General features: G+C 41.2%; 1 protein-coding gene across 3 annotated transcripts; it reads left to right on the forward strand.

Annotated features, from left to right (window-relative positions):
• Positions 1-2,250: 2,250 nt before the first annotated feature.
• Positions 2,251-24,032, forward strand: ARL6 (ADP ribosylation factor like GTPase 6). Of its 3 annotated transcripts, XM_068144636.1 has the most exons (10): positions 2,252-2,345; positions 2,796-2,884; positions 5,052-5,202; positions 8,988-9,049; positions 10,713-10,781; positions 14,294-14,388; positions 18,336-18,465; positions 19,912-19,967; positions 20,079-20,091; positions 23,130-24,032. In XM_068144636.1, exons 3-10 carry the CDS (start codon positions 5,080-5,082, stop codon positions 23,164-23,166), a joined length of 585 nt encoding a protein of 194 aa, XP_068000737.1. In that variant the 5' UTR covers positions 2,252-2,345; positions 2,796-2,884; positions 5,052-5,079; the 3' UTR covers positions 23,167-24,032. The 3 variants fall into 3 exon arrangements, with proteins under 3 accessions (XP_068000738.1, XP_068000737.1, XP_068000739.1); XM_068144637.1 differs by lacking the exon at positions 2,796-2,884 and having other exon boundaries at positions 2,251-2,345; XM_068144638.1 differs by lacking the exon at positions 20,079-20,091.
• The last annotated feature ends 257 nt before the right edge of the window (positions 24,033-24,289 follow it).

Genomic DNA, 24,289 nt, shown 5'->3' on the forward strand with positions numbered 1-24,289 from the left:
TACAGTCTGTTGCATCCTGAATATTTCACATCGGAAGAGCTTTCTCACTGAGGACTGTCAGGTTTAACATAGCATGTGCAATGAAGAAAGAGTATTTCATTTTAGACCCATGTGCAGAAATGCCTTGCTATTCTTTGTTCTTCATTGTGTTTAGAACTAGTTTATGATGTGGACTGATTTCAAGATTACACTCTTCCCTAACACATACTTACCCCACAACATGATTAGCTTTTAAAAAGTGCTTGAATACAGAATGTCACTGTGAGACTTATGCTACTTGCTTTTCCTTTAATTGCTCATAACATGACTATGAGGGAATCTCATCTTCCAGTCTGGACCGTTCTGGATACAGGGAAATCATTAAACCATTACCACAAACGTTGAATAATAATGAAAGCAACAATAAGAAATAGAAAGCCAAACAGCAGACAAAAAGTTTGCAGTATTTTTAATCTTTGAAGTTGAATGCAAAATGCATTACAAAATGAACTGTCCACATCACCATCAAACAGCCATTTCCACTGCTCACTTCTCTCCCCAGGGCAGAAGTTGAGAGAGTAGACTGAGAGCTATTTCAACAAAACTGAAATTTAATCTAAGATTAGAGTTTTTCAAAATGAATAATGCTCTGTGAAGGAAAATTGCTTCTTCAAGCTTCTATAGACCATCATTTGGGAAGCAGGGGCAGAACTCTACACTCCACTCTCCACACATTAGTTATCTTTGTTCAGAAGTGAAGGACAAACCCCAAAATATGCTCAACACTGGAATCATATTGTAATAAGAGGAGTATAAGAGACTCTTACTCCAACTATTTGGCTTGCACTGCCAGACTGAGGCGTGAGTGCGGGACAGTATGCTGAGCTCTTCCATGCCTCAACATTTTCTTGACCATATAGGGTGTCCTTAGGGGACAGTATAGGAGGGTGCCAATCTGAAAACAGGCAATGGCACAATGCAGCTTTCACAGTTATATGGAAGAACGTGGTAGAAAAGAGACTGCACTTTAATTTATATGCGCTCCTGTTTGGAGCTCATCTAAAGCTGCACCCTACTCTAGGCTCACTTGCATTAGCAGGAGGTCTGGATGATCTCCATAGGTTCCTCTCAATCCCTACCATTGTGTGAATCTGAATTAAGGACATTGAGACACTTGAACGTGTCCAGAGAAGGGCAATGAGGCTGGGGAGAGGCCTTGAGCACAAGCCCTATGAGAGGCTGAGGATGCTGGGGTTGCTTAGCCTGGAGAAGAGAAGGCTCAGAGGAGACCTTCTTGCTCTCTACAACTCCCTGAAGGGAGGTTGTAGCCAGGTGGGGGTTGGTCTCTTCTCCCAGGCAACCAGCACCAGAGCAAGAGGACACAGTCTCACAAGAGGACACAAGATGTGCCAGGGGAGGTTTAGGCTGGAGGTGAGGAGAAAGTTCTTCCCAGAAAGAGAGATTGGCCGTTGGAATGTGCTGCCCAGGGAGGTGGTGGAGTCACCATCCCTGGACATGGCACTTGGAGCCATGGTTTAGTTATTCATGAGGCGCTGAGTGATAGTTTGGACTTGATGATCTCTGAGGTCTTTTCCAACCCTATTGATTCTATGTTTCTGTGATTCTAAGTAACAGTAAGCTTATGCAGCAGACCTAGAACCAGCCTGACTGAACTGCGCAAAAAAGTTGCTGCATGTATTTCTGGACACTGTGTCTAAAGAAGCTATGTTCTTTCCAAAGCCTGGTTGCTGTAATTACCTGTGCAACAGGTAGATTCGAGATTTTGCCGGAACACTGCATTACACCAAACTGCCTGCTTAAAACCAGCAGCCGATACGAACCCCTTTGATGGTACTTTTTACTAGGCTTTTTATTTCTGCATTAATTGTAATCCCCACGAGGGTTTGTCTGAGCACTCTTGTGGCAGCTGTACAAGACAGAGACGCATGGGTCGGAAAAACATTATGCAGGCGCTGTACACAGAGGACAGAACGACTGCTGCTCGTATGTGCAATCTGCATGCGACGCCTGCCTGCTGTACGTGATAGGAGACCAGGCACAGTTACAAGCGATGCAACTGACGGTAAACTTAAGCTGTCCCACCGCCCACCCTGCGGGGAAACCCGCGCTACCCGCCCCTCAGCCGACGTCTGCCAGGGGCGGAGCCTCGGGCCTGCACCGCCCAATCGCCGGCCTCAACCGCTGGCCGGAAGGGGCGGGGATGCTGAGGGCGGGCCGGGAGGCGTTGCGCGGCCTAGCCAGGGAGGCGATTGGTGGGGGCGGGCCGGCGGTTTCCTCGGCAACGGCGCCAGCGGCGGCGGGTGCTGACGGTCGGGTTGAGCTGGGCCCACATCTCGCGGGCCGAGGTCTGTGCTGCGGCGGCGGGGACCTGAGGGGTGCTATCTGGGCCTCCTGTGCCGCGCCCTGGGGTTCTGGGGTTGAGGACTCGCACCCGCTGCCTCTTTCCGCGACACTTGGGCCAGCCCTTCCCGGGGCGCCTCGGGGCAAGAGCTCCCGCTGCAGGGGGCGCTGCTGAAGGGGCACGCAGCGAGGGGAAGGGAAGCCCCGTCCGGGCAGCTGCTAGCAGCCTGACCCCGATCCCGGGCGCCGAGGGAACTGGCCTGAGGCGTTGCTAGGGCCGTGCTAGGCCCTGGCTCCTCGCCCACTCACTTCAGTGCAGTGGCGGTTAGGGGTCCTGGAAAAACAAACAAACAAACAAAACCCCCCAACACTATAGCCAGGGCGGTAATTGACCGCCGAAGGGGCCGCCTGTGGGTGGTGTGGGCAGCCTTGACGCCTCAGCGTTTGCATTTCAGTAATCCACGTGAATTACATGGACTGGACTTTCAGTGTCGTTTAGTTTAGAGGGGACATCCTCAGGTCTGATCGCCTTCTCCACAGCAGGGTATGTATAGCGTTGTATGGAGTGTCGCTTTCACAGCTGACAATGGGAGTAGCCGGGCGCGCTGTGCTGCTTTAGCAGTTACCGGAGGGAGCTGGCGGTGCCTGCCCGGACATCTCTCCGGGGGATGTCTGCACATCTGTGAGGGTAACCTGGCGCTGCTCCTCCAGACGCTTCTTTACACGGCTGGTTTGTCTTCAGGAGTTTCGCGGCCTGGTTAGTCACAAGTGTAAATCACTGATGCCTCGGACGGGCTTACAGTTTTCGATGAAGGTTTATGGAGTCTGATAACAAGTTCCAGCGCCAAATTTCATCTTAAGTATTTTTAGGACAAGTCTAATGTGTATAGCTATATGGCACTGTAGGCTAAATATCAGCTGGCAGAGATAGAAGACTGTGCTGCCTGTTAAGTGCTGTAATTTTTCATAGCTGAGAAAAATGAGAGAAAAGGGCTGGGGCAAGAAGCCAAGGGTACTTTTTTTCCCTTTGTTGTCTTTAAAAATTACTTTGCCAACTGTTATTAAAAACTGCTAGAAAAAAAAAAATGGCTCTAATTAAAATGTTGGTAGGAATTGTTTCCAAGAATGTGTATTTAGGCTTCTGGGTTTAAAAGTGAAACCCTAGGTGTATCTTAAGTTCCTACATTTTCTCCTGTTCTAAGAGTACCTGCAAGATACTTTATTTATTTATTTATTTAACCTTATCATCTAGAATATATATTTGTATGTATATATGTTTGTGGAAAGCTCTTGATTGGACTATAAAGCAGTGCATTTTGGAGCAGGGTTTTGTTCCATTCATTTGATAATAAACAGTAAGCCTTAATCTGCTTTCAGATCTGTATATATATTAAGAAAGAAATAGGGCAGAAACCAAAAGGAGTTAGAAGAGAAATCATGGGGTTTTTATTTGAGGGAATTACTATAACTAGTGCTGAGCTTGTTTAATCTGGTGACAGTTGTGTGTAGCTGTTACACCAGGGAGCCACTCTGTAGATCACTACCAGTCTTGAATCCAAATGCACTAGATAAAGCTTTTAAAAGGATCTGTGTTTTAAAAAAGAAAAATAAACACTGGCTTATGTGACTTTATTATATTGAAAAAAATTACAATTATTTCTATCAAAATGCAGTGGCTCATAATTCTGTAATCAGTGAAGTGAGACTTAATACCTGTCATTGGCATTTTTCTTCTTCTTCCTCTTGCCATTGTTTTCCAGGGTAATGAAGATTGCAATCTGGGTTGTCCAGTGCCATGTGAATTTTATTTGTTAAGAGAAAAATCAGCCTTTATCACTCTGCAAAATTCCTCTGACATTAGTTAAATGCTTTTTTATTAATGAATGAGTCACTAATATTTCAGCTATCTTTGCTGAAGTTACTCTTGGTGGACAGACAAGGTTTATCTTCTTTGCAAAATATGTTCAGTCAGGTAGCACAAGGGAACATGTGATGTGAGCTCCCTAGATTATGCTACTGATAGCTAACTTCAGTCCTTGTCTGGGAAGGACTAGGAGTTTGGCATCTGCCTGACATGTGAGTGAATGTTACGGGGTCTGCTTTCATGTCCATTAGATCCTATTATAATCAGTTTCTATTTGTAGTGAATTAATCCCTAATTTATACATGTTAATATTGGCAAAGCCTGCTACAGTTAATTTGAACTGAATTGACAGAGGGTACTTTATTGTCTTTGGGGTCCAGTAAGTGATGTTGTAGGTGCTGAAGAAAGGAAGTCTTGTTTGGCTTTGATGTCTAAATTATCACAAGAGAGCAGGCTACTGACAATTGAAGTAAAGTGTCAGAGTCTTCCTTTTTTTTTCCAGCTTGGTAGACGGTGAGGAAGCATTGTGGTTGTGCCCCCGTTTGGACTCCCAGAATGATGGCAATATTGCTACCCAGTGAATCAAGGACATTGTGTTATCTAGACAGGGCTATAAACGGCCAATCTACTTTTGTATCAAGTCCTCTTCTCTCTAATCAGCTTACACTCCATTTGCTTAGTATACCGAGCAAACCTGCTGTGCCAGTGTTTGTATGGTGTCTTACTCACTCTGTCCTTTTAAAAATTTAAGAACTACTTAGCCACATGCCCACCTACTGTGCTAGCACTGCTGTGCATATAACTGTTCTCCAACAGTTATTTCCTTCTCTCATTTTGTGAACAACAGGTGATCCCTGTGCACTTGAGCCAGAAGTATGGGATTGTTTGACAAGCTAGCAGGATGGCTTGGGCTGAAGAAAAAGGAGGTTCATGTTTTGTGCCTTGGCTTGGACAACAGCGGCAAAACAACAATCATCAATAAACTTAAACCTTCAAATGTAAGTAGCTAAGCTCACTGCTGAAGTTTTTACTGTACAGTTGATGCTTGTTTAGACTTTTTGTGTGTTGCCATACTAAATCTGTCCACAGAAAGGATGTGGGGAGCTCTTTGCTTTAGTACAGGGGAATAAATATGTATTAAGAGTTTCCTATTAAATAAAACAAAATGTAAGCATCCTCATGCATATTATCAAAACATTCCCTCAAAAACCTTGCTGTTAGTGTGGCACGTTTTTTCTAAGAACACCCAATACAGAAGGATTTATGATGGCTCAAATCAGAAACCAAAACACTTATTAAGTCACTTAAATAATTGCTACAAGGCTGCAGTTAAAAGTGATGTTGAACGTTTGGGTTTAACACATTTGTAGAACTTGTCTGCATTTATCATGTTTATTTTAATCTCTTCCTGAGATGTAATAAATAATAAAATGGGAAATAATATGAAGATACACACTCAATGGTGGCTTCAGCATTTTTGAAGCAGAATAGCTTTCAAAATGAGTATCATTTATATTTGCAGCTCATTCATCCAGTGAAAAGTGTTTCAGTCCACTAAGAGTGTGTAGTATTCTAGGCAAAATTTAAAGCAGGATTACCTTGTTTCTAGATATAGATAGATGAATTTTCATAGACATGTGTGAAGCCAGAGGCTTGTGCATCTTGGCTTATATGCATCTGGTAAACTGCAGTTTCTGCTATTTACATCAGATTTTTTCCTTTTTCCATTGAACTTTTGCTGAAGAGTACCACTGAGCATTATTTTAAAAGCATGAAATGCTTTTAAATGCTGCTGCTCCTCCTGGCAATTATTCTTCCACTGGCAATTAAATAGATTTATAAACAATTAGATTTATAAACTGATTCTTATCTGCTGCCAATTGTTTGGGAGAAACGATACAGTTTGTATCAGGCAAATTATGTATTTATGTAATTTTTGAGATCTTTATTCTAGTAGGATTTTTATATCATGCCTTAAGCAGTAAAGAATTCCTAACTGGAGCTGAATGTAGACTTCCATGATTGATCTTAATATTAAGTATTAGAGAAGGTCCCAGTGGAATTACACAAGTAGAATAAATAGAATTTGTTTACTGTAGATCACATCATGAGGATTCACTTATTAATGGTTTTATTTAGTGTGATGCCTTGGGAGGGTAGTTTTGCATACATTCATCCTGTCCTTGCAAGACATGACAAATTTGCAACAAATGTTGAGAGATTAGGCTTGATGAAATTGTTTATTTTTCAGTAAGTTCCACAGACAGATGATTCTGAATTCTGAATCAACACCTGGTCTGCTTAAGACCTGCCCTACGGGTGATATTAGGTGTCTGGCAAATACATGCATTTCTCCACCTGTTTGCAGTTGTTTCTTCTGCTCCTGATAAATACATCTGAAATAAATATTAAACAAGTAGAAACTCTTCTGCTCTGCACAAATTTTCCTTTGGTGACATGAACTGACTGACTAAGATGCTACAATTGTGGAATTCCATTTTCACAATGAAGCTGCAGGTGAATACGATAAGCTTGCTTCAGTGGCATGTGAGGAGTCAATTGCTTACAGATACAGTTTTTAATAAGGATTGCATGTCACACTCTCAGACAACTCTGTGATCTAAGGAATGTGGCCTTTCTTCCTACTTAATATCAATGCTTCTTAAAAGAGCTATGCTGTTGCACCAGCCTAGCTGATAGGTTCCTTGGCTAGCTCAGCAGTAAACCTTATTGTCAGACAAGTCTGTGAATAATGCTTTACATTTTGGCCTTTCCTCTGTGGTAAATGGTGATTTCTTACAGTAGTCTAGTAGCTTGAATAGAACTACAGTTAAGCCATTATATAATGTCTGCTGTATAATTCTCAATGTCACATAGACTTTGCCAGCCTATGAATAGAAGCTGGGACTATGGCCAATCTAATTTCTTGACAGAAGCCTGGAGAAGAGACAGCTCCAAAGAGACCTTATAGTGGCCTTCTAGTACTTAAAAAGGGCCTACAGGAAAGATGGAGATGGTCTTTTTACAAGAGGATGTAGTTGTAGGAGAAGGGTTACAGCTTTAAACTGAAAGAGGGTATATTTGGGTTACATGTAAGGAAGAAAGTCTTTACTGGTGATGAGGCACTGGAACAGGTTACCTGGAGAGGTTGTTGATGCCCCATGTCTGGAAACATTCAAGGCCAGATTGGATGGGACTTTGAGCATCCTCATCTAGTTAGAGGTGTCCATGTCCATGGCAGGGAGAGGGGTGAGAACTAGATGATCTTTAAGGTCCCATGCAACCTAAACCATTCTGTGATTCTCTTTTATCTAGGTGATTTGAGGTATTATGCAAACTTGTTTAGGTTGACATTATGATTTCCAAAGTGCACAAATATTGTGAACTTTGACTTCCATAATAATCTTTAAGCTGTTATAGAATCATGGAATGCATTGGGTTGGAAGGGACCTTTGAAGGTCATCTGTACCAAATCCCCTGCAGTAAGCAGGGATGTCCCCAACTACATCAGGTTGCTAGCCCCATCAAGCCTGGCCTTAAATGCTGCCAGGGATGGGGCCTACAGCACTTCCCTGGGCAACCTGCTCCAGTGTTCCACCACCTCATAGTAAAGAACTTATTTCTAAAGTTCAATATAAATCTGCCTTTCTCTAGTTTAAACCTATTGCCCCATGTCCTAGTGCTACAAGCCTGTCTAAATAGTCCTTCCCCAGCCTTCCTGTAGATACTCCCCTTCAGATACTGAAACGTAATTTAAAGGTCTCCTTGGAGCCTTCTCTTCTCCAGACTGAACAGCTCCAATTCTTTCAGTCTGTCTTCATAGGAGAGGTGCTCCAGCCCTCTGATCATCTTAGTGGCCCTCCTCTGCACCTGCTCCAACAGGTCCATATCTTGCTTGTGTTGAGGGCCCCAGAGCTGGATGTAGTACTCCAGGTAAGGTGTCACTAGAAGAGTGGCAGAATCACCTCTCTTGACTGTCTGGCCACGCTTCTTTTGATGCAGCCAGAATTCAGTTGGCCTTGTGGGTTGCAAGTACTCGTATTCAGCTTTTCGTCCACCAACACTCCCAAGTCTTTTTCTGCAGAGCTGTTATCACATCCTCCCCAAGCCTGTATTGGTAGTGGGAATTATCCTGACCCTGATGCAGAGCCTTGCACTTGACCTTGTTGAATCTCAGGAGGCTCACCCCGGCCCACTTCTCGAGTTTGCCCAAGGCCCTGCGGATGACATCCCTTCCACTCTGGCGTATCAGCTGCACCACTTAGCTTGCTATGATCCGAAAGCTTGCTGAGGGTGCACTGAATCCCACTGTCTGTCTCATTGGTGAAGATATTAAACAGCACTGGTTCCAGTATAGACCCTAGAGGGACACCATTTTTCACCTGTCTCCATCTGGACATGAAGCCACTGACCACTACACTGGTTATCTTTTGTTACCATTACGTGCTTATCTTGTATGTTAACTTCTGTTAACTGGTTATTTCGTAGGCAACATCCACACATATGTGCACGTGCAGGTTTACATGAAGGGTGTGATCTCACTCTTGAGGCTAAAATGTCTTCCATGCTCTTGTCCAGTAACATTCACTGTACTTCCTAGAAAACACAAACCCTGAGTTTTTACTTGCTGTACATTTTAATATGTAGTGTCTGAATTTGTAGAAAGTTTTTTGTATTGCATAGTTTGGGGGAAAAGATCTGTAACCTATTCATTTTTCTAATGTATTTCAAAATTGAAGTTTTCTAATTTGGTTGTAAAATTTGTACTTTCTTTGCTTTAAAGGCTCAAACTCAGGACATCGTTCCAACAATAGGATTCAGTATAGAGAAATTCAAGACGTCGAGGTAGTTCCTTTCCTTTTCGTCATTTATCAGCAGTACAAGAGTTGGACTTAATTGCCTCTTTGAGTGGGATGTAATGAAATATAATATGTAGTGGCACAATGAAATCACATGCACTTTGCTGAAAAGTTGTAGTACATTGTCATGCATCCTGATCATGATCCAGGACAGATAGCATTAGAATACATTGTGTGTTCTGTGGTGTTATAAAACAAAAGTAAAAATAAAAAGGTTTCTTATTATTATTTTAGTTAAGTGTATGTAAGCATCTGATTCCTGTCTGTTACGACTGTAGAACAAGGCACTGCTACAGACTTTAGGAGAGACATCTGCACTCTCACTGGAGGAACTCTGCAAAGACTGCAGTCTAATCTCATTAAATGAAAAATGGTGGTCACAGCATTGGCAATGTAAAGATGGCAGGTGCAAAGGTCAGGAAAGGGAGAAAGGAGTCATTAGCTGAATGAAGGCTGACATTCAGAGAAGGAATGTTGTGTGACAAAGACAACTCAAGGAGGTAACAGTAAATCACTGTATTTCAGTGGGGGCAGTTAGTCTTCAAATCAAGCAGCATGCCCCACTGAAAGAGAAATCTGCAAGTAAATTGTTTATTCCTTGAACTGATATGTGGGACTGAGAGATTTGATATTTTTATAGAAGGCTCAACAACTGTATTCTGTCTCAGTAATCCTCATGATGCAGGTTTGGGGTTTGGCTGTGTGAGAATGTAAATCAGTTGATGTGGCTTTTCTTTATTCTGATCCTGTAATAGGAGAGGTGGCCAGCAAATGAACCATGTAGAATGATTAAAAAAACCCAAGCCAAACAAACTGACTCCCAGTCCAAAACCTCATTAATCTAATGTTACAATCAAAATGTTGTTTGCAGATTGCTAGTAACTTTATACATTGCACAACAGCTAGTCTAAAATCAGATAATGTCTAGATGTAGAATGGGAAGAATGTCTGGAGAGCTTCTATTTCCAAACCTTCTCATTTTAATGTGGCTTCCACCTGGGGAGCTATTTGGGACTACCCAGGAAAGCCTAATAGTGAAGTCAGTTTTGCCTCATGAGGGGGTCAGTATTTTTTGTGATGTTCTTTAAGTTGACTTGCTGTATGTAGGATGAATCCTCAAAAGTGGCAAAGGCTACCTTTGTTTGGCTTTTATGACCAGCAGATGATCATTGTTATGAAGGTGGGATATTTCTAAAATTTTCAATTTGTTTTTCATAAGCCTTTTAGTTTGTGAACAGAAGCCTTGGGATGCTACTGGTGCTTGTCTAGGGACAGAATTGAAGACCAGATATGGTTTTTAAGTCATAGCTCATCAGAATTTAATTTGCTCAACATTATAAATATTTGATGCAGACATAAAAAGAGAGGCTGAATGGGAACTAATTCTCTATTTTATGTACACTTTTATAAGTGGTTTAGTTCTGTTATTTGGAGAATAAAGAAACACATCTTCCCTTGTGAAATATTTCTACAATAAGATATGAGTAAGATGTTTTGAAGGCAGATAGAGCCCCAAATGAATTCTAGTTACTCTTTCTCAGCTGACTAGAGTTCAAGGTGATCTGTCTTTTTTCCCTGTCAGGATAGCAAAGAAAATAATTTAGGTTTTGTTCTTTGGTTTGTGCCTCACACATTTCTTTTCTTTGCAGTTTGTCTTTCACAGTGTTTGATATGTCAGGTCAAGGGAGATACAGAAACCTGTGGGAACATTATTACAAGTAAGCCTATCATTTATTTTAACACCTTGCTGTCCAGATGAGCTGTTGTGTACATTATCTAAACAGATAAACCAGAGCAGTGGTTAGAAATTGTTCTGTTGTTTGACAGAAGGTCATTCTGGATAGATAAAACTTTTTTCCTGTTTTAAAAAAAAAAAAGAAGCTGTTAATCCACGTGCTTTTGAGGACATTGTGTTGACTCAGAGGTGCAGGGAGCATACCAGAGATGGGATTTAAACTTGAAAGCTAATCCTGTAAGAAAGCATCAAGATGAGTTAGGTTTCCTATTTTATTGTTCTTCTGTAAGTGGGTGACGTAACCAAAAGATGATGCCTGAGATTTTCAGGGGTGAGGACAATAGTCTTAGAGAATTAGACACATTTAGTATGATAGTATCAGTCAGGGTTGGTAGGACCACAAGGATCATCTAGTTCCAACCCCCCTGCCTGGGCAGGGACACTCCACACTAGATCAGGCTGGCCAGAGCCTCATCCAGGCTGGTCTTAAACACCTTCAGGGACGGGGCCTCAACCACCTCCCTGGACAGCCCATTCCAGGGCTTCACCATTCTCATGGGGAAGAACTTCCTCACATCTAGCCTGAATCTCCCCACCTCCAGCTTCATTCCATTCCCCCTAGTCCTATCACTACCTGATATCCTGAGAAGTCCTTCCCCAGCCTTCCTGTAGGCCCCCTTCAGATACTGGAAGGCCACAATTAGGTCACCTCGGAGCCTTCTCTTCTCCAGACTGAACAGCCCCAACTCTAAGAACTTGACCGAGTATTCTTGGATATTATTTATAAAGCAGGATATTCACTGTACCCTATAACACTGTGGAGTTGACTTATTGTCTACTTAGCATTTTCTGGTTTTCTAGTTTCTAATGAAACTTGAATCTTCATTTATTTTGTCTCGTTCTGTAATACCTGATGCTGATCTAAGTAAGATGATCAGTAGTAAATCACACAGAAATATCTCAGAGAGAATTCTGAAGATGATAATCTTGATTAAATATTAGTATTTAATTTAATAGAGTTTAAAGTATTCTGTAATTGAGGATTAACACTTCATTTACTTTCTGTGCAAAATATGTGTTAGCAATTTAAAAACGTGAGTAGGTTTTCATTGCTCAAGAGTGGTAGATAGATATTTCCCAAATCTTGTTTTAATAACTGATGCTCTTAGGCTGCTCTAAGAATGCTGAGTGCTTCATAAGTAAACTGTTTTTTCTGACTGCAGAGTGACTTACCCTTGGTGTGGCATAAAACAACTTTTGTAGTCTTAACAGTAGGTTAAGACAAAATGTTAGGTAATGCAAACAAGTGAAATAAATGTGCACTTACATCCACCTGTGTTCCTGATCCAGTGCAGTAGTCACATATTTATGATTAATTTATAAGAATAATTTGGAAATTATAAACTGAACAGCACATGATGAAGTTAAGCAAAATGGTAACCAAATCTGATCAGGTGGCTAAATAGATGCCTTGGAGTACACAGAAGTTGCCCTTTCTTCTGTTTGGCTTGAAACTATCTTCTAGGATGTATCAAAGTACACTTGTCCTAAATGTTTGTAAACTCCTGGCATATTGTGTCTATTACAGTTACTTGTTTGCAAAGTTATTGTTTTGGTAGTAAATGTATTAGAGCTCTGATTGCTTTAGAAAAATACTTGGGCATTTTCACCTGGTATGCAAAAGCTTTATTTGATGTTAGAGTCACTCTGTGCTCCAGAAAAGAATAGACCTTCTCATACAATTTTGGGCTGGTCAAGTTATTTCTATTTTTCAGTGGGTCTTGACTGTTTCTTATGGAAATACAAAGGTAGTTGGTGCTGGGGGGAGAAGCATGTATGTGTAATGCTTTCTAAGAGGAGCACTAGGAAGGAGAAGTGCATAACATTGATGTAAATTAAAAATACTTTTTGAGAGGTTTTATGACTGCTATCTAAACTGGTCAGACTGTATTTTGTTTTCAAATAATTTTCAGTAAATGGAACATCAAGTCATAAAGTTTCCTGAAATAATGGATTGAGCAGTACTGTATATATTGAGACTGTGATTATGCTCCCAGCAAAATGGCTTAATGATCTGAAATAGTTGAAAGATTGTACCTGTTACTCAAAATGAAAGATCTTGTTTATGCAGATTTCTGTAAAAGGTAAATCTGCATATGCCTCCTTGTTACACAGTGGTGGACTCAGGCTTTTTCTAACAAGGTAATTGACCTTTTTCTGAATAACCTTGGTTCATTGTGGGAAATACAGAATTTCTACAGGAACTTGATTTGAGATTTTCTCTGCCTTGACCACACTGTCCGAGCAGAGTTATTAATTTTTTCAGTGATGTATTTTCAGTCTTAGTAGTGAAATGAAGCTTTTCTGAAGGACAAAGCTTTTCTTTGCAGACAAGACCAAGTTGGGGGCAGGAACTGATCTGTTAGAGGGTAGAAGGGCTCTGCAGAGGGACCTTGACAGGCTGGACAGATGGGCAGAGTCCAAGAGGATGGCATTCAACAAGTCCAAGTGCCAGGTGCTGCACTTTGGCCACAACAACGCCTTGCAGTGCTACAGGCTGGGGTCAGAGTGGCTGGAGAGCAGCCAAGCAGAAAGTGACCTGGGGTGACTGGTTGATAGCAGATGAACATGAGCCATCAGTGTGCCCAGCTGGCCAAGAAGGCCAGTGGTATGCTGGCCTGTATAAGGAATAGTGTGGCCAGCAGGAGCAGGGAAGTCTTTGTGCCCCTGCACTGAGCACTGGTTAGGCCACACCTGGAGTCCTGTGTCCAGTTCTGGGCCCCGCAGTTTAGGAAAGATGTTGAGTTGCTGGAAGGTCTTCAGAGAAGGGCAACAAAGCTGGGGAGGGGTTTGGAGCACAGCCCTGTGAGGAGAGGCTGAGGGAGCTGGGGTTGCTTAGCCTGCAGAAGAGGAGGCTCAGAGGAGACCTTACTGCTGTCTACAACTACCTGAAGGGAAGTTGTAGCCAGGCAACCAGCACCAGAACAAGAGGACACGGTCTCAAGCTGTGCCAGGAGAAATTTAGGCTGGAGGTGAGGAGAAAGTTCTTTCCAGAAAGAGTAATTGGCCATTGGAATGTGCTGCCCAGGGAGGTGGTGGAGTCCATGTCCCTGGAGGTGTTCAAAGGGATATTGGATGTGGCACTTGAAGCCATGGTTTAGTTAGTCATGAGGTGTTGGGCTATAGGTTGGTCTTGATGATCTCTGAGGTCTTTTCCAACCTTATTGATTCTATGATCTGTGTAGTTTGAACTTTGAGCCATGCAGCTAACAACCTTATGTCTCAAAAAAAAATGCATGTTACCAAACACTGAATTTCAGAAATAATAGTGGATTCAAGTGTTAATGGTAAATAACATAAAATAATAGAGAGATGGTGGGGGGAGGGGAAATCAGGTTTGTTTGCTTCTTTTGGGGTATTTCTTTTGAAGCCTTTTCTTAATCACAGTTTATGAGAACCTGTAATTTGCCTCTTTGCTCTTTTTATGTTATGCAGAGAAGGCCAAGCCATTATTTTTGTCATTGATAGCAGTGACAAATTAAGAATGGTTGTGGCCAAAGAAGAACTTGACACCCTTCTGAATCATCCAGGTGAGGAGGCTTTTTTCCCCTTCTGTCTTCATATTTATTATATTGTCTTAAGAGAACTAACCTGACTCATTCTTCATTCTGAATACTTTAGAAGTGTTGTGGAATGTGAGGACAATAATAGCATTGAATAAGTTTGGGAGGGATTTCTTTTTTTTTAATATATCTATCTAATCACAGTTACAAATGGTCATGCTTCATTTAGCTGTAGTGAGTTGGACTGGTCCCTCATTAATCAATAGAGATTAAAAGTTGCATTGTCTTGAGGACGAATAGTCTTTGACGCTTCGGAAGCTGAAGAGCCTGTATGTGATGAAAAACATACACAAAAATGTACCTCCCTGTGTGGATTTTTCCATGAAGACAACTGATTCCTTTTGTGTAACTTTATTTATTTATGTATCTATTTTATTATTGTTATGCTTGAGCTAGAAATAAGAAGGGTTCATTATACTAGTCAGCTTTTATTGCCTATAAAGAGGTACATGGGATGGAAGAAGATGTGAGATGATTCATGACAGGAGGGTTGATTTTAGGGTTTATGTTTGTTTTGCCATTTTTACATAAGGCTACACTTTTTAAATTTCTGAGATCAGTCAGTTCTTCACTGACTAGGCTGGAGTTGAGGAGAAAGTTATTCCCAGAAAGAGTAACTGGCCATTGGAATGTGCTGCCCAGGGCAGTGGTGGAGTCACCGTCCCTGGAGGTGTTCAAGAAAGGATTGGACATGGCACTTGAAGCCATGGTTTAGTTAGTCATGAAGTGTTGGGTGATAGGTTGGACTTGATGATCTCTGAGGTCTTTTCCAACCTTATTGATTCTATGATTCACTTCTACTCCCTTCTGTATAGCCAAAATCACTGGAACGTTTTTAACTACCTTAAGGGAGGTTGTAGGCAGGCAGATGTTGGTCTCTTCTCCCAGGCAGCCAGCACCAGAACAAAAGGACACAGTCTCAGGCTTCGACAGGGGAGGTTTAGGCTGGATGTTAGGAAGAAGTTCTACACAGAGAGAGTGATTTCCCATTGGAATGGGCTGCCTGGGGAGGTGGTGGAGTCACCATCATTGGAGGTGTTCAGGAGGAGACTTGATAGGGTGCTTGTTGCCATGGGTTAGTTGATTAGGTGGGTTGAATTAGTTGATAGGTTGGACGTGATGATCTTGAAGGTCTCTTCCAACCTGGTTTATTCTTTTCTATTCTATTCTAAGCATTCTTCAATTTCGAATTCAAGCACTTCAGGTAGTTGCTCTGACTAAACAGTATATAAAAATTCATGCAAGAAATTTAAAAGTGAAATAATTCCTGTAATTCCTTGCATATTTATTAAGCTGGCAGAACTTCAACTTGTGAAGTTGCAGTGCTGAAACAAAGAAATAAGAAGCGAACTTGCATTTCTAATCAAGAAATGTAGTGTGTGGTAGGGGCAGCTATGTTGCTATGATTTTATTTTCTATGGAGACTGCATGCAATATATTAATTGGCAAAGATGCTGTAAGTGAATTTGTATTAGTCCTCAATTTTTTTTGTTCAAGGGTATGAGCCACTGCAGGTTCAGGCACTGAAAAGACAGTCTTGCAAATGTCAAAAGGGAGGATGAGCTGAACCAAAGGCTGCAGGTGGATTACATGGAGGCCAGGGTGCTTGGTACTAAAGCAGTTACTAACCACAGTAGTAAAAGGCAGTTCTGTTGGTAAAATGGAAAACCATGCAGTGCCCAGGGTGAGTGGTAAAGACTTGTGTAATGAATTTACTGGTTTATTAGAAACAGTGTGAAAATGCTAAGCCTGTGGAGATGCAAGCTATGGTGAGGCTTTTCATTTAGACATTAATAGCTTATTAATGCTAATGTCACAGGTCAATGCTGTTTAATTATTGCTGTGTCTTCTAGTCTAGTCTATTGCTGTGTCTTCTAATTATTGCTGGGTCTTCTAGTTCGGAGAGATCATAGCTACGGCCACCTAGTACATTCCATAAACCAAGGAGAAGGCCAGAGTTGTCTATTTCTGCCTTGTAGCATCTCAGCTTAAATGCAGCAATGATGTTCCTTTTCTGTTGTTTCATGTTTTGACAGACAACTTCTAAGACAACCAAAGAGAACTAGAAGTTATTCTAGTAGTAATGTTTGATAAAAGCATCTGTTTAATTAATCCATGCATTGATACAGTAAAGCAGTTACATTTTCACTTGTATTATTGTTCTGGTTTTCTTCTTGCATACCCTACTTTCTTCCCATCTATTTCTGCCTCTGTGAACCTTCTGAAGTGGTTTACATTGACATGTTTACTTTAGGTGTAAACGGATGTAAGAACCTTGAATCAGTTCCTGGCTAAAAATCTTAGCAGTGCTTCAGTGAAAGAAGTTCCCTCTCTTTTTTGCCAAATTTTGCCTGGGGTTGTCAGGGGAAAACGAATGAATGTGTACTCTGAAGCATTACTGAGTTAGAAGTTGTACTAGCTGGGGCTGCTTTGTGAATCAGAACTATAAATTATTTATACTTACATAAGTGGCAGCTCATTAAACAGCTCATTTAATGATCACTTGTATCTTAGTACATTTTTAATCAAAGTTAATTCTTCAGCATTTTGCAAGGTAGTAGTCTTTAGATACTCTTGGGTCACTTGACTTTACAGCACATCTAAAATGAACTGAAATTCACATGAATTTGAAATTCTTTGTATAAAGTTACATTATGGATACAGATTATGGAACAGGTCACCTTGAGTGCAATCACACAGCACTTACAGGATGGCCAAGGGATAAGGCCCAGCCAGCATGGATTTAGGAAGGGCAGGTCCTGCCTGACCAACCTCATCTCCTTCTATGCCCAGGTGACTGCCTGGTGGATGTGGGGCAGGCTGTGGATGTAGTCTGCCTGGACAGCAGCAAGGACTTTGACACTATCCCCCACAGCAAACTCCTGGCCAAGCTATCAGCCCCTGCCTTGGACAGCAGCACTCTGAGCTGGGTTAGGAGCTGGCTGGAGGCTGAGCCCAGAGAGTGGTGGTGAATGGTGCCACATCCAGCTGGCAGCCAGGCACCAGTGGTGTCCCCCAGGGATCAGTGCTGGGCACCAACCTCTTTAATATATTTATTGATGATCTGGATGAAGGGATTGAGTCTATCATCAGTAAGTTTGCAGTGACATCAAGCTGGGGGCAGGACTTGATTTGTTAGAGGGTAGGAGAGCTCTGCAGAGGGATCTTGACAGGCTGGACAGATGGGCAGAGTCCAAGGGCATGAGATTGAACACATTGAAGTACCAGGTTCTACACATTGACTACAACAACCCCATGCAGTGCTACAGGCTGGGGTCAGAGTAGCTGGAGGGCAGCTAGGCAGAAAGGGACCTGGGGGTACTGGTTGATAGCCTGCTGAACATGACCAGCAGTGTGCCCAGGTGGCCAAGAAGGCAAATGGCATCCTGGCCTGCATCAGAAATAATGTGGCCAGCAGGAGCAGGGGAGTCTTTGTGCCCCTGCACTGAGCACTGGTTAGGCCACACCTGGAGTCCTGTGTCCAGTCCTGGGCCCCTCAATTTAGGAAAGATGTTGAGTTGCTGGAAGGTGTCCAGAGAAGGGCAACAAAACTGGGGAGGGGTTTGGAGTACAGCCCTGTGAGGAGAGGCTGAGGGAGCTGGGGTTGCTTAGCCTGGAGAAGAGGAGGCTCAGGGGAGACTTTATTGCTGTTTATACCTACATCTTTAAATGTATGTATAAGGTAGGGGGAGAGGGAGTAGAAGATCCTAAATCCTGCCAGAAAGTTTGTGAGCATTCTTGAAGCATGCATGTGACCCAACAATGACCCTACCCATCTTGGTAGGATACAACCTTCAGAGAATTGCAGTTACAGGTGAGCAAAATACCTTCCTGTATTGTGTGTAGCTTATTACATGTAGAGATTAGTAAGTGTTGGGTAATGCCATGACAGTTCCATTTCCACTCATGCCTAGATATTAAGCACCGTCGACTACCTATTCTCTTCTTTGCCAACAAGATGGACCTCAGGGATGCAATATCATCTGTGAAAGTATCTCAGTTACTGTCATTAGAAAACATCAAAGACAAGCCCTGGCATATCTGGTAATTTTCCCTCTTTTTTTGTGTAACCTTATATGGGAATTACTTTGTACATTCAGTTTTAGCTCTATCATAACGCTCAGTGTTACATAACATAGATGAAATCAGCCAGGTAAAACGCTGTGTTGCCACATGTGACAATAGTAATATTGTAGTACTTGCTATGGAACTTGTTTTAAAGACACAATACATTTGTGCAGACTGTCTTGAAAATCTTCACAGTAGAACTGTTCCCTAATTAATGAAAGGAAGGGCCTCTAGTGGAATCAGAAAGCAGTATTCTTATCAGAAAATGAGCTGTCATTATTTTTTGATGGGAAATGGAGTAGAATTGTTAGCAGAGTACTGCTGGTCGTTTGTCTTGCAGGTTTCAGAATAGCAACAATAAAACAGTTAGAGTTGTTATTTTTTCCCACTCTGCAGATGCTTCAGTAAACTGCTGTTGAAAGACTGTTAGTAAACTTGTCACGTGAATTCAGAGGGACACCACTCTTTGTACCGTGTAATATTTCACAGGATTTTTAATTGTAGGAGCCAATGTCTTTTCTTTGAAGGATGCACACTTTCATATAAATAGAAAGACCATGGAAAAAAACTCTCCTTATATCAGAAGTGTTTCATGGAAGTTAGACTTCTGTCTTATTCAAGTCCTCAGATACCATAAATAAAATAAGTGAAGTCAGAAGCTAAATGCTCCTAAAAGCTGCAGCTTTCATTTTTGCCCCTTTATTATGAACCTGGTTACCCAGGTGTCCCTGCTTTTTGTCTCAGAGATTCCCAAGCTTCATGGAACAATTTTATAAGTAACCACAGTAACAGTCCAGTTTCCCTGCTGTCCAGCATTCATATGCTGAAGACCGAGGTGCTTTTTAAATAGTTGCACCCTTGTGATTCACACTGTTCTCAGTGTAGGCTAATATTCATTCATTAATAAAAGACAGTTGTAGAGTTGCTGTTGCAATGAAGTATATATGCACTATAGTGTCTTCCTCCAGTACTCCAACATTGTTACTATATATATTAATTACACAGAAGGGCAGTTATACTCAGTGTTCTTCAAGGTCTTTCCAATCTGAACAATTCTGTGATTCATCTCTGTTGTTGTAGGGAGTAAACATCTTTTATAGCATAGTTTGTGGAGGGAGTTAACCTAAGTGGAGGTGCCACAGAACAGCGTGGCTGATTTGAGTGAGAGCTGTTGCAGGATCCCTCATGTTCTAGGAATAATTCCTCAGCCTTGAAACTGGAATTATAGTAGAGTACATGTTGAAGTGATGTTTCCATATTGGGAAGGTACTGTAGAATATATAATTTGGGAAGCTGCTTTCTTCATGTGGTTTCTTCATTACTTGATGCTACTTTGCAATTCTGTGAATTACAAGGGCAGTGATGATTCCACTGAAACTGCTATTTTTACAGTGTTTTGGTAATTTGGTTTGTTTGTTTCAGTGCCAGTGATGCTCTTAAAGGAGAAGGACTACAAGAAGGTGTGGACTGGCTGCAAGGTATATCATATGTAATTCTCTTGCTCTGCTTTCATTCTGTTTAAACTTTTTCATTTTTTAAGTTTTCTTTATTATTTTCTTTGTTTTCTTTCTGTCCAATTCTGCTGTCAGATCAAATTACACAGTGAGTACTGGTGCTCTATCTCATATTTGCCTTTCATTTACCTCCTTAATGTGCACAAAACATCACGTCAGTTTCTCTTGACAAGTGCATGCTATGAAATATTAATTCATACTCTTGCAAACAGTGTAACACTGTCATGTAAACAGTAATACTACCAGCAGTTTATTATTGTGAAAGTTCAGTTTGTTCTTTAATTTATTCTTTCAGTCCTGTCCCAGATTTACATAACTTAATGTCCTATATTAGGAAATGTTGAATTAGCAGGCTAGAAAATTAGGTGAAGTACAGAGACAAATACACCTGTTTTGAGTATTCAGCTTCAGTTCTTTTATCTAGAGCCGAAATAGGAACAGCTTACATTATAACCATCATAGCATATGCAGACACTCATGACTACATAGAGAATAACAGATCCATCTGAAAATACATACACGTGTATGTATTACATACATATTTTTAATTGCAATCTTGATATGGGTATCCTTCTACTGTGTGTTGGTAAGGATCTGTCCCCTCTTGTCCTCCTGCTTGCTGCTACATGTATAGAATAGTGAAGTGTGGTATTGTCGTGGTAGACTCGTTCTAATTTTATCCTCCCAGATTCTGTTGCTTCCGTTATGAGTGTATTAGCTAGTGTAGCATAATCGACATCTGCAGGGCCGTCTCTGTGCTGGCGTGTCCTGTGCCGTGCAGCCGCTAGATGTCAGCGATGTTCCAGAGTCAGTGCTGCTAACCTCATTTCCCTCCCACTACAACCGAGGAATACCACTCATAGTCCCATTTATCTATGGATACCAGACTGGGATTCCTACTTGGAATCCTTACTGCTAATTAGAAGGTGATTATCGAATCATAGAACTGCTTAGGTTGGAAGGGGCCTTAGAGATCATTTACTCCATCTCCTCTGCCATGAGCAGAAGCACCTCTCAACTAGACTGACTGCTCAAGGCCTCATCCAACCTGGCTTTGAATGCCAGCAGGGAGGAGGCATCCACGATCTCCCTGGCCAGCCAACTCCAGAGTCTCACCACCCTTGTACTGAAGAACTTCTTCCTAAGATACAATCTAAACCTACTCTTCCTCAGCTGGAAAGCATTCCCCCTTTGTCTTGTTGCTTGATGCCCTTATCAAAAATCCGTCTCCAGCCTTTTTGTAGGAGCCCTTCAGGTATTGGAAGGCAGCTCTAAGGTTCCCCAGAGTCTTCATTTTCAAGTACACCAAATTAATTTATTTGCATTCCAGACATCTGTCATGAAGTTGTAGGGCAAGCAGCACAATTAAGCCAAAGTGCTGCACCCAAGATTTTGAGATGGTTTATTTTACTGTGTTATTACAGAATACAAAACCATTTGATCTTGTTTTCAGAGGAATGTATACTAGCCAAAAATACTCTTCACAAAGAGATTAACTGCCCTGCAGAAGAACAGTAACACATCCTCATCATCTGAAAGAGTTCTGGCATAAGGAAGTAGCATCTTACTACCAAGTTTCCTTCAATGGTGCATCCTATTAACATAAAGGCAGATGCCAAATCATTTACATTTTTCCTAGTTTCAGGCACAGTTCTTACTCTGCAATCTTTTCCTGTGATTTTCAGGGTCTCTTATCTTTGAGGAACCTTCTAAGTTGAAATCCAAATTTTGAGTCCATGGCTTTGCACATAGCTTCAGGCTACATAAAAGGATCTCAAATGCTGGTTTAAAGATTTTTGACAAAAATTTAAGATGTTTATGTAGATTTCTAAGCACAGTAAGCATGTGCTTCTGCTGTCACTCACATAGCTCTTCAGAGCTATTAATTTCTAATGGATTGTTAAACTTCTTGATTTTCTAAGCTGAATTTCTTCATGGATGGGCTTTATCTGAAAACTTTCTTTCAACACACCAATTCAGTGTCCACAAAAGCTTCAGAGGGGTTGGATTTAAACTGTACTGTTGCCCATGCACATGCAGTTTGGCAGCTACAGTTTTAGTGGATGAAGACTTTGATATGTCAAGAACAAATTTTCACTATGATTCTCCTCATTCCTGCAGCACTAGATTGACATATTTGGAAGTTATAGTGGTCCCTAAATCACAGCCTGTGGATGCAATACAATTCAGTGGAGGAAGTGGTTAATGAATGCACAGATCTTGTCAACAGCCCTGCTTTCTTTAGTTACCTTTTGCAGACCCATTAAGGGTAGGTCACAGACCTGGGGTGGCAAGGGCAAAAGGTTTTGCCTGTTTTTCCCCTAATGAAGGCTGAGTTTGCATATTTCTGTTTTGTAATGAGGTTACTATTGCAACAACCTGTCATCAGTAACCTGTCTGACAGCAGTCTAAACCCAGCTCATGTTCCCTGTTAGGGGAAATTGTGCTGATTTCCACATTTTGTAATGGGAGTGCAGTGCTTTTATGCTAACTAAGGAAATGTTCAAAATGAATTGGGAAGTCCAATTAGGCAGCAGTGTGAAGAAGTGTGGCTACTGAAAGTAGTTTTCCTGTGACTTATTCAAAACCAAACTTTTAGTCCTTCGCTGTTGAGGAATTAGATCACATTCATAGTATCATAGTATCATTCAGGGTTGGAAGGGACCACAAGGATCATCTAGTTCCAACCCCCCTGCCATGGGCAGGGACACCCCACACTAGATCAGGCTAGCCAGAGCCTCATCCAGCCTGGTCTTAAACACCTCCAGGGACGGGGCCTCGACCACCTCCCTGGACAACATTGAGTTATATGACAGCCAAAATGTCAAGGAACTGAAATGTGTGCTTCAGAAAGTAAACTTCTACACCTTACTCTTCTCAAAATTACATTTGAAGCCTGAAAAGGATAAAAATCAAATTATGTAGAAGAGTGTTCCTGCTTAATTACCAATATTTGGGGGGAAACAACTTTGCTGTGGAGGTATTTCAGAAGTGGATGAGAGAGCAAGTTGAAAATAACTCTTAACTGCATTGTCCCACATACAACATACCAGGTTGTGTTTTCAGAAAGCAAAATATAACCAGAATTCAACTTTGCTAAGACAAGCTGTTTCTTTTTACTAACAGATCAGATCCAAGCAACGAAGACATGAGAGACAAATAAAAGATGTACGGTGTTCTTCTACAGACCTTGTCAGCAGGTCTACAAGTTCCTTGGAAAAGAAGAATTAAGGAAAATGAACAGTTCAGCTAAAATACACTGTGGTGACTTGTTTCCTTTTAGTATCTCTTCCAGGAAAACTGAATGTAGACAACGTAGCACCTCAGGTATGCACACTGATGAATGAAATTGACTCTTCTGACTGGAGAGCATTTTATTTTTTTTAAGATATGTGTTAACAATAAGCATCTGCATTTGTTTCCATTTTAGATGATAATTAGCCATCAGAAAATGCCTTTCTGGTTTTTGGGGGACAACTTTTGACCAAATTGGAACATTTATTTTCCTGAGAGAGAATCATAACCAGCACTTCCTTAAATACAGATGCATGATACACCTAAAAATGGGCACCTAAAATCAGCAGATATTTCTGCAGGTTTTTTTATTCTAAAGTTTGGTGGTGTGTTTTTAATAACTGTCTGCAAAAGGCTTCTAGAGGAGTATTTTGGTTTAAGATGCAGAGATTGATATATTCAGTGTATTTGTTATGGATGGTTGCAGGTGTTTTTAAGGAATTGCTTTTAATGAAGTGTTACTAATTGGTTTTGTGATATGCCATGCCTATATTTGCATTCCATTAATAAAATTTAAGATATACACAATTTCTTGGGCTTCTTTTTTCACTGAAATATGTTCACTGATGATCTTTAAATCCAGAGATTATTTTTTTCCTGTTAGTTTCATTTGGCATTTGTCCATTTTTCAATGGAATTAGCACTGTATACTGGAATGAAATGGTGTCTCTCTGCCAAGCTTTTTTGTTTGTTTCTTACATCTATTTGTTACACTTTCTAATAAACTGCCCTACTCTTCCACATGTTTAAGGAGTGTATGGTTGAAAGTTCTATTCTGAAACAGTTTAGAGACAGTTCACTAGTTTACTGGATTGTTAATATGAAACATCTTACACTTGTGTATAAAAACTGGTTTATTTTCAAGGAAAAAAAATCATTTTTCTGGCTTCAAAGATGTATCATAGGTAACAGAGTAAGCCAACGCTAAGAACTCTTTTTTTGTCCTGCCATCCCTTTCAATCTTTCCTCCCTGTCCAAGAAACAAGCAGACT

The sequence above is a fragment of the Melanerpes formicivorus genome, unplaced genomic scaffold (genome assembly GCF_026170545.1).
Source record: "Melanerpes formicivorus ecotype bairdi unplaced genomic scaffold, bMelFor1.0.p_v2 SCAF_11, whole genome shotgun sequence".
Taxonomy (NCBI): Eukaryota; Metazoa; Chordata; class Aves; order Piciformes; family Picidae; genus Melanerpes; species Melanerpes formicivorus.